The sequence below is a fragment of the Hippocampus zosterae genome, chromosome 4 (assembly GCF_025434085.1).
Source record: "Hippocampus zosterae strain Florida chromosome 4, ASM2543408v3, whole genome shotgun sequence".
Lineage (NCBI taxonomy): Eukaryota > Metazoa > Chordata > Actinopteri > Syngnathiformes > Syngnathidae > Hippocampus > Hippocampus zosterae.
The window spans coordinates 28481479-28492021 of record NC_067454.1 but is presented as its reverse complement, the minus strand read 5'-3'; the positions used below and the strand labels follow the sequence as shown (position 1 = coordinate 28492021).

The 10543-nt window shown below is 42.2% G+C and overlaps 1 protein-coding gene across 1 annotated transcript in view; it reads left to right on the top strand.

The window, feature by feature from the left end:
- Positions 1 to 820: 820 nt before the first annotated feature.
- The window catches only part of shcbp1 (SHC SH2-domain binding protein 1), a 37528-nt gene continuing 27805 nt past the window's right edge, over positions 821 to 10543 (top strand). Inside the window, exons 1-7 of the mRNA XM_052063917.1 lie at positions 821 to 1151; positions 1284 to 1511; positions 4072 to 4187; positions 6862 to 7070; positions 7429 to 7524; positions 7604 to 7834; positions 7917 to 8094. Of these exons, the coding sequence (XP_051919877.1) occupies positions 992 to 1151; positions 1284 to 1511; positions 4072 to 4187; positions 6862 to 7070; positions 7429 to 7524; positions 7604 to 7834; positions 7917 to 8094 (1218 nt within the window). The 5' untranslated portion in view covers positions 821 to 991. The remainder of the gene's footprint in view (positions 1152 to 1283; positions 1512 to 4071; positions 4188 to 6861; positions 7071 to 7428; positions 7525 to 7603; positions 7835 to 7916; positions 8095 to 10543) is intronic.

Here is a 10543-nt window from a genome sequence, read left to right as displayed (position 1 = left end):
CTGAATAAATAATAAAATGATGTGAAAAGCAATAGTAAATAGCACAGCCACTTTATCGATATCTATATTTATATTGCATTTAATTGAACGGTGTAAATTGAAACTGTAACATTTATTTTGTGAATGCAAACACTTTGATTTTCTTCTTTCTTCTTTCTACCGACAATCTTGCTGCTGCTGACTGTAAATTTCCCCAGTGTGGGACAAATAAAGGATATCTTATCTTATACTGTATTCACACACACACACACACACACACACACACACACGCACAGTTGACACACTCCAACATGAAACATTTGACATCATTAATGTGACCTATAAAGGCCAGAGAAATTCACAAACAAATGGGCCTAGAGTTACAAAAAATGCAAGCTTATTTTGGGAAAATAATGGTTCATTAAAATAAAGGTCCCACTTGAGAGACATTAAAAACAGAAATTACCACATATGGAATTACCACACACATGTCAATTGGGGAACACTACACTTTTGAGGTCAAACAGGTTAAACCACTCCAAATCACCAGAGGGCCAGGGGGTGACTACATTGGATTAGCAGTAGCTCATAGACATTCATTTGAATTGGCAAAATGGTGCTATATTTGAGGAAAACTGTTCAAAGGTCATTGTTCAGTCTTTTTCCAATGAGATCGAGTTTTGAGAGGAAAGTTGCTGCTACTTCCAAACCAATCGCGGCACTTTCCACATTCAATATGGCGGTGACGTTTATGTACCTTTCCACTGCAAACCTTTTTCTACAAGTTTTGATGTCTATGACGTACGAGCCCAAAATAGTCGTCTCGTCGTTCGCATTCCGGTTCAGAAGGTGGCAGTAATGTAAGAATAGAAGAATCGCAGTTGAATGCAAATGTCTCGTTGACTGCAAACCGGGAAAATTTTGAAAGTTGGTCTGTGTGGGCGTTGGTCCCTTTCACTAGCTAAACAAATCTCAACCGAAGTGCCTTGTTTCGTGTCGAAGGAAAATCTCAATGGCGCAAGAAATAAATGATTTCCAATCTGCTGGAAGAATGTTGGATAGAAGCAAGAAGAAAAACGTAATCGTTTTAGACTTGGAATCGCCCCTCAAAGGTGAAATCGGTGATGAAAGTCACAACATTGTAGAACACAGTACGCAGCATGTAACTCAAGGTATGTGCTTCGTCTTGACTTCGTTTTCATTGGTAATATGATAGTCTTTAATATTTTTGGAGTGATCTATCGACGCACACATACAGATAACCACGCTGTTTTATTGTTCCATTATATTTTTCAATGCCGCAGCTCTCTTCCAAAATGAAGATAAAGCAAATGATACAAGTGACGATGATGACGAACCTGACTACGACGACGAGGACAGTGGCACAGACAATTTAAACGCTGATAAGGCAGGAACCCAGCTTCAGAGATCTGAGCACAGTGGAGGAATCAATTCAAGTTTACCAGACACATTCCAAACAAACCATCTCCTGTTTTATGAAAGATTCAAAGCCTACCAGGACTACATTCTAGGTAAGAATAAGAACAGCTCAATAATATCGGTGTGAATTGTGTGCCCCCTTTTTTTAATAAACTGGTCATAAAATGTCTCAAAACTCCACGTCAAAACAATCGACAAAGTCTGTTTAAATTAAAATCGTCTACTTATATTCTATATTTGAATGTTTTGGTTGGTCACAAATGTCAAATGTAAATTATTGTGAAGCATGAAAACGGTATGTTAACATCAAAAGGACTGTGTAAAAAAATTTGATTTTCAAAAACCCAGAAATACTTTAAATAATATACACAAAATATCCCCTATCAGATTCATTACAATTTTTTAATAGTTCATAGGTGACGTAATTGCTAATTACATAAGGTGTTTCGCCGCCATCTTACTGCTATGGATACCCGAAGGAGACAAACTTGGCAAACGTAGTTCCCCAGTATAATAACACAGCAGGTGTAACAAATGCAATACACTTCGTGACTTCATTGCCCATCCTTGCACGTTGAACACTGTTGTTCGTGAAGTACAAAATGACCATGTACATATATTGTGAAATTGGGGTTACATGCGGTTTGGTTCTCCGACATCAACACTTTTGATGCTTTGGATCTTTGCACACATTGAAGCATTACTCATGTTATTATACTTATCTTATACAATACAATGCGTGTTATTTTTACAAGTCTTGTGACTTCATGTGGTAGCCTGGGATTTCGAGAATTGTATTTTGTGACATATGTGGAAATGTGTGTTGGTATGACACAAAAAAGTCATTGGAACTTTGTACTCTTGAATTTTGAGGAAAGAAAAATATTTGAAAACTCAAATTTATGTATAACTTAAAAGAAACGATAAGAAAATAAATGAGGCAGAAGGTAAATAAAAGTATAATACAGTACAATAACAGCAAGTGGAACCCCTCCACCCAAAAAAAGCAAATAACTGCTGTACCTAGGCGTATTGGCCTCATAGGGGCAGTGTGGTGTGGTGCATGGATAGAGTACTCAGAATGAGTCCTGAGTATCCTGGCCGTTTAACAACTGGGATATTTTTCAACGTCTACAATTTTATTTTATTTTTACAGATCCTTACAACATGGGCTATGCATTTTTATACGATGACACGTGATGAATGGTACCACAGATGCGTTGCATTACTTAAGGCCAGTGTCGGTCACACCGGATACAGAATGCTTTTCTCACCCCTTGCACACATAATCCAAAATAGAGCAAAACCCCATGTTGTAGTGGTCTATTTTGTTTGGGCAGCCTCAGGCACAACTCTGCAATAAATATGCTCAATATCACAGGTAGATTTGTGAATAGTATTTGAGAGAAAAAGGCCTTCTGTGTACATAGAAAATGTTATGTATCTTGTGAGTTCAACGCATGAAAAAGGACAGCAAAGTGTTGTTCGTATTTTTGTTTAGTGTTTTATACATAGACACTTTGTGTATGTTTTTATATCTGTACGTACACATGGGAGCCCATTATGGTACATGGGCAGCGATAATAAATGAAACATGCTTTTCATATGCATGAGAAAGTTAATGAGATTGTCACGCATTCCAGCATTCAGCAAGCAAAATCAAAGCACTGCCATCTTGGCAGGAATACGCTCTTCGAAGAACAGCCTTTCCTTTATGTAACAGTTGTTGTTGTGCTTCAGAGTGTCAGAACAAATAAGGAGATGGGAAGGGGTGAGCATTTTCACTCTGTTCCTACATGTCCCAAAAGACGACGGAAGTAGATTTCAGAAACTTGAAGTGAACGGGCAGAAGAAAAGTGAGCACCGGGAGACCTCAAAGGGTGAATTCTGTCTAAAATTAGTTTCTTCTGCAGGGTGTCTTGCACTTTGAGAGGGTGAGAAGCTGGGTCATCGGAGAGGAGCTCACTGTAGACCCAGGGGAAGGTTAGGGGAAAACTGTGACATATCTCTAATCCAAAAGACCAAACAAACAACATTTCAGAAGAAGAATGTGACTTAACTTTGCTGTGAGCAACACACACACACACAAAATGTAGCCAATGAATCATCATTTGTCGTCTGCAGGGTTGACATTGCAATTTAGAATCTGTTCTCAATTGCCTTAATCTGTGATTGATTTGTTTTCCATTCTGTAAAAAGTGTGGTTTGCTGATTTTTGGCTTCAATTCTTGAGGAGCCGCATTTAATTTTGAAGTTATCTCTTGGATTTGATTATACAGTTCTTCTGATTTAATGCTAGATATGTAATGTATTTTTGGCTCCATTAAAAGAAAAAAATGCAAGTGACGCAATCAAATAATAATACAATCTATTCAGCACAACTAACAAAAGTTAAACCTTACTCAGTTTCTAACTATCCTGTTGAGAGAAGGGACATGAACATTCTGAACAGATTTCTCTCATATGTAAGTGGTGTTTTTAAGCCTATTGAATTTGAACATTGCTTTGTCATGTTGTATTTTACTGTGGCATATTGTTCCGAGGCAAGAATTTCTTTCTTGAATATTCTGGCATACAGTAACAATTTCATACGTTTTTGCTTTTATGTACATATTTATTCAGCCTTATTTCTCTTTTCTTGTTCATGGTTAGGTGACTGCAAGCCTTCAGAGGTCAAGTCCTTTACTGCTGACTACTTGCAAAAAGTGGTGCAGTCCTTCGGTTGGCAAGCTCTGTGGTCCGCGGAGTTGTTTGATGTTCTGGTCGAGGTGAGACATTCCCTGTAGTTTTCTGTTATTTTCAAGTGAAAATGATTGTTCGTTCCATTTGAGCAATATTTGGATATTAATGGAAACCAGGACACATAACATTATACTGTATGTAGGTTTGGGCTTTTTTAGTAAATATATGTGTGAGAAATTCTTTCTGCATTTCTGCCACACTGTTCTGAAACAGTGGAGATACCCGTAATTAACACTGGGTTTCTCAGCCAATGACTTACTGGTCGAAGTTCCAGAATGAAATAAACACTTTGATGTGACTGCCTATCTCGATCATGACAATGTCAAAAGGTAAGTAGATCAATGACACAGTTTAGCACTAACTAACTGTGTTACCAGTATTGGCTTACGATAGTAATCATTTCTTTCCGTAATTTCCCGTCATTTGTACCCAACTTTTGGGAACAGGGCAATCATAATTTTTCCTCTTTTATTGTATTAAAAATGACAAATTTTCACATTTAATAGCTGTTTACCAGCACGCAGAGATTATTCTCAAAAGGCATACATGCATTCCAACATGATATTTAATGACTCACGATACAAATTTATGTAATTTAATAAGTTGTCTGGTGTTATTGCAGACATTTAATTTCCAGGGTTGAGTGCGGTCACAGCAGTTGAGCTAAATAAGAGCTGAATTGCCTTCATTCTTTATTACTTAGTTCATCTCAGCACTGGTTTGATGACAAAAAGCAAGTACATGTTCTTTTCTCTTACCCGGTAGTTAATCGATATTACAAACCCAACTCCAATCAAGTTGGGGCGTTGTGTTCAATGAAACAGAATACATCCATCCATTTTCTGAACCGCTTTATCCTCACAAGGGTCGCGGGCGGTGCTGGAGTCTATCCCGGCTGTCTTCGGGCATGAGGTGGGGGACACCCTGAACCAGTTGCCAGCCAGTCATAGGGCACACAGAGACGGACAATCATCCGCGCTCACACTCAGACAGAGGGACAATTTTGAGTGTTCAATCAGCCTGCCACGCATGTTTTTGGAATGTGGGAGGAAACCGGAGGACCCACAGAAAACACGGTTAGGTCCAGTGGTTAGCGTGTCAATTCCAGCTCCGGCCCCCTCTGTGTGGAGTTTGCATGTTCTCCCCGGGCCAGCGTGGGTTTTCTCCGGGTACTCCGGTTGCCTCCCACATTCCAAAAACATGCGTGGCAGGCTGATTGAACACTCTAAATTGTCCCTATGTGTGAGTATGGGCATGCATGGTTGTTTGTCTCTATGTGCCCTGCGATTGGCTGGCAACCAATTCGGGGTGTCCCACACCTACTGCCCGAAGACAGCTGGGATAGGCTCCAGCTCCCCCTGCGACCCTCATTGTTGTTGAGGGACAGTAATAATGTGTGAGAGATTATGTGTGAATAACTGCTCGAAGTGAAAAATGTTCATGTAAAATTGAAAATCGAAATTATTTTAATAAATATTTGCATCTTTCACATAAAAAAAACTGATTCATGATTCCATGTTGATGAGAGCATTAAAATGGGGAAAATAGGACAAAAAAATATAATAATTGATTTCATTATGCATCACATATTTTGCTCCTTTGACACTCTGGAGGAGGTGGGCAACAGAAGGATGCTAACTAAGCTAAAAGCTATGATGGACATTCCCTCCCACCCTGACAACACTTGGTAGCTCCTTCAGCCAGATACTGTTACACCCACGCTGCAAGAAGGAGAGATACCGACGATCGTTCCTACCGACTGGTGTCAGGCTGCTGAATAAAAATAACAACAATAATAATTTGATGATGTGTAAAACAATTGTAAATATCACTGTGATTTATCCATTTTGTATTTATATTGCACTAAATTGAACGGTGTTGTTTTTTCTTCTTTTTTCTTTCTACCTACATTCTTGCTACTGGAGGCTGTAAATTTCCCCAGTGTGGGACAAATAAAGGATATCTTATTTTCAATGAGAGATAGATCTGGACTGCAGCCAGCCACAACATTCACACTTAAGGAGCAGAGCATGTTATTCAACTGTTCCTTAAACAGCTTTTTACATTCAGTCTGTATAGTCTACCTTCCAAGGACTCTCACCCAAAGTGAATTTTCAATCATAATCCGATATCATCCTTCATCATGCTTGGGCCGCTCATAGAGCTGAACCAATCAAAAGCGATACTAGCTAAAACAATGAGAGGACAGATGAACTCACTCCTCACGGGGCCTGTCGGATGGCTTTCTGGAGGAGAATCTACAATCTGATTGGCTAAAACAAGAAACATTGATTTCTGTGTGTGTGTGTGTGTGTGTGTGTGTGTGTGTTCGTGTTCCACGTCTGCACTCGAGGTGTTGGATGAAATATGTGCATGGTGGCAACACATCAAAGCTGAAAGGCTTTGCACCTGCATAGAAGGCCTTGAAAGCCCTAAAGGAACGCCAGTGTGTTTTGCGCAGTTGAAAAATGTTTCACAATTGTTTAACAATTATGTTACATTACTGGCCATGTGTCTCCCTTTATTCGCCAAAGATGACAATGTATGAGATGAACAAACCGAAACAACTCTGCATTGCATTACATAAACACCCCATTGCTTCACTTGCACCTTGGCAATAAAACAACCCCACACTGATTCAAAATGTGTGCTTAATTACAGGTATTATTCAAACTAACCAGTAGATGTACATTATTTCAGGTGTGTGAGGTGGACTTCTGCGATCTGAAGGCTTGCGTGAGGCCTGTGCTTCCTCTGCAGTGTGAGATCAGAGGATGTGAAATTAATGAGCAAGGCGTGGCAGAGCTGTTGGAGGCAACCCAGCACAAGGTCCCCCTAATGGAACTTAAGGTTGTCTATGAAGAGTCAGGAGACTACGACCAGACTGCCTTGGGCATTGAGCATCTCAGGTATGGCTTTACCCAATTTATTGTGTTGAACCATGTGTTTAAAACAATGCTGGGGAGTGGGGAACATTGTTTAATTGTACATTCACTACAGTGTTCTTCTTTCGATGCGGAGGGGGGTGTAATAACAAAAATAATTCAGAAGCACTGGTGCAAAAGGAAGAAAGTATTTTGGGAAAAGTCGGTCCGCTAGCATGCACTTTTTGATTTGCGAGGTACTTTTAAATGCGTGAGCAAATAGCCCAACAGCTTGGGAGCAACGTTTTCTAAATCTACAAGGAATTTAGGGATTTCATCATCTGTGTTGTTTATGGTATATTGTGTTGTATTTTCATGTACACGCTTGCCACTGTGTTTTCAGATTTTTCTACAAGCATGTCTGGAGACTATGGGATGAAGAAGATGAAGACGATGACTTTGACTACTTTGTCCGTTGTGTTGAGCCTCGCCTTAGATTGTAAGGGCAGCCTGTTATGTCAATGATACAAAATGTTGTACTATTTATGAACATGATTTAAATGTGTTTCTTACTTCAGACACTATGACATCTTGGAGGAGAGAGTCCCAGCAGGTCTGGTGGCAGAATACAAGCTCGTGTTGGAAAAATGTACACGGTGCTTTCAGCAGTTTTCACTGCTACGCAGCAGCCTCAGTAGTGACTCTGACTCAGAGCTGGATAATATATCCATGGTGGAGGGCCTGAAGCTCTGTGAACAGCTGGAACAATTCAAACGAAAGTTGTACTTCATTGAGAACCCATTGTTACGGCAAGAGAAATGTTTCACTTGAAAGGTTTCCCAATTAGCCTCTTTCTCCTCTTTGAATCCACAACCTCTTTTTAAACTCCAGGTATGTGCTGGGCTACAAAGATAATCCCCGACATCAGACCATCCAAAGTCGTGGGCTGAGAGAGTCCAGCATCAAGGTTGCACATGTGGTCACATCGTCTTGCACCACAAATCAGCTCCATTCCCTCCTCAATGACAAGCTTTTCCATCACTTTTCTTCAGAGGACAGTGAAGTCCAGGTACCCACTTCGCACTACCGCACAGTCGTATTTTAATGTTTGTTGCGCATGTTGACGACACCTCGCCAGATTATGTCAAGCACATCTTCTGAGATGTGCTTGACCAGCCTGCCGAGCATGATTTTGGCTAGAATCTTTTCTGCGGTGGAGAGGAGAGAGATTCCTCGGCTATTATCAGAGGCTGCTCTGTCCCCTGTGAATGTGTGGGGTGACAGGGTTGCTGTGGTTGAGAAGATTTTCAAAGTGCCCAACGGGCAAGGATCTCATGGTTGTCCTTGAGGAGTGCAGAGCCATCAGCTGATCGGACTGGAGCAATTCCCCGCAGAGAACATCACAAGGACCTGTACATAGCCTTAATCGATCTCAGCAAAGCCTTTGACACCATCAACCGTGAGTTGCTCTGGAAACACCTCTCCAAACATGGGGTGCCACCCAAGTTTCTATGCATCCTCCAGCAGCTGCATGATGGGATGCAAGCTAGAGTACTCATCGGAGGACTCCAGTCAGAGCTCTTCAAGGTGAACGTTGGGGTGAAGCAGGGCTGTGTCTTGGCTCCAGTGCTTTTTAACAACCTTCCATCACGTGCCTCTTCCACCGAAGCATGGGACATGATGATGGTGTCCATATGGAGTACCACCTAGACGGAAGCCTCTTCAACATCAGACGGCTCCAGGCTCACACAAAGACAAAAATCTGTCAGATCTATGAGCTTCTGTATGCTGATGACTGCACTATACTAGCTCACAGCTCAAACTCTATGCAGCACGCCCTGGACACCATTTCCAGTCTGTACCAATCATTTGGTCTTCAGATCAACATAAAAAAAAAAACGGAGGTCATGTTCCAACTTGCGACCCCAACTTCCACATCCCCCAGCTTTCACATTAATGGCACTCCACTACACGTAGTGGACTTTGTCACCTACCTTGGCTCCACTTTGTCCTCAAACTGCTCCCTTGACACTGAAGTCCACACCTCTATCAATAAAGCATCATCATCCTTTGGTCACCTACGCAGCAGGGTCTTCGAAAACTGAAACCTGAAGATCTGTACCAAGATTGCCGTGTACAATGCGGTATGTCTCTCCACTCTGCTCTATGGTTCAGAGTCGTGGACCCCATACCGCTGGCACATTACGACCCTGGAAGCCTTCCACATCCGCTGCCTGCAAAACATTCTAGGCCTGTCCTGGGAAGATCGAGTTCCCCACACAGACATCCTTAAAAGCACCAATTCCATCTGCATCGAAGCGGCCGTGGCGAAGAAACATCTTGGGTGGATTGGACACACTATTCGCATGCCCGACAACCGCCTGCCCCGCCAGGTCCTCTATGGTCAACTGAGAGGTGCAAAGCGTTCTGCTGGGGGGCAAAAGCGGCACCTCAAGGACTCCAGTAGGGACCTCCTAAAGAGAGCCAACATCAACCCCACGCAGCTTGAAACACTTGCACTCAACGGACCAACCTGGCCGATCACTTGTGCCACTGCAATCTCTCAAATACACCAAAATAACTAACCAAGCCAGACGAACCGAGAGACGCATTCAACGACACCAGCGGGCAGCTGGTACCCCCCTGGTATCTGGTTTCCCTTGCTCCATCTGTGGTCGAGTCTGCGGCTCAAGGATCGGTCTCTATGCCCACGAGAAGTGGCACCAGCGAAAGAGTCGCTGACGTACTGCCCCACCCCCATCCGCCCCTCCCCCCCTTAGACATGATGGACAGCTAGTGCGCGTGTGTGTGTGTGTGTGTGTGTGTGTGTGCGTGTGCGTGTGCGTGTGCGTGTGCGTGTGCGTGTGCGTGTGCGTGTGTGTGTGTGTGTGTGTGTGTGTGTGTGTGTGTGTGTGTGTGTGTGTGTGTGTGTGTGTGTGTGTGTGTGTGTGTGTGTGTGTGTGTGTGTGTGTGTGTGTGTGTGTGTGTGTGTGTGTGTGTGTGTGTGTGTGTTCTTGTACTCACTACATTGTGAGGACCGGCGTGAGTTTTTAACCAACGGAGTGAGGACATTTTGACGAAGTGAGGACATTTTGGCCGGTCCTCACTTTGACACCCTCTAAATCAACTCCAAAGTGTCCAAAACGGGTACCCTGTGCTTTTCCCCAAAGGTCCCCAGAATGGGTCCATGTTGAGAATTTTTCGCCGGGAATTCACACCCTTTCTGCTCTCTACTGCAGCTTCTGTCGAAATTCAGTACTGCACCAACTTCACACTTTTTGCTCTCTACTGCAGCTCGTGTCAAAATTTGGTACTGCAACAATTCCACACTTTTTGCTCTCTACTTCAACTAGTGTCGAAATTTGGTACTGGACCAAAATTATAAATGACAAATCCCCTTGCTGCTCTTTGAAGAGCCACCTTGAGAAATAGTTATTTAAGATAAGATATCCTTTATATGTAGAAGAATGTAAGGAAGAAAGGAAAAAGAGAAAAAAAAACATCTTTCAATTAAATAC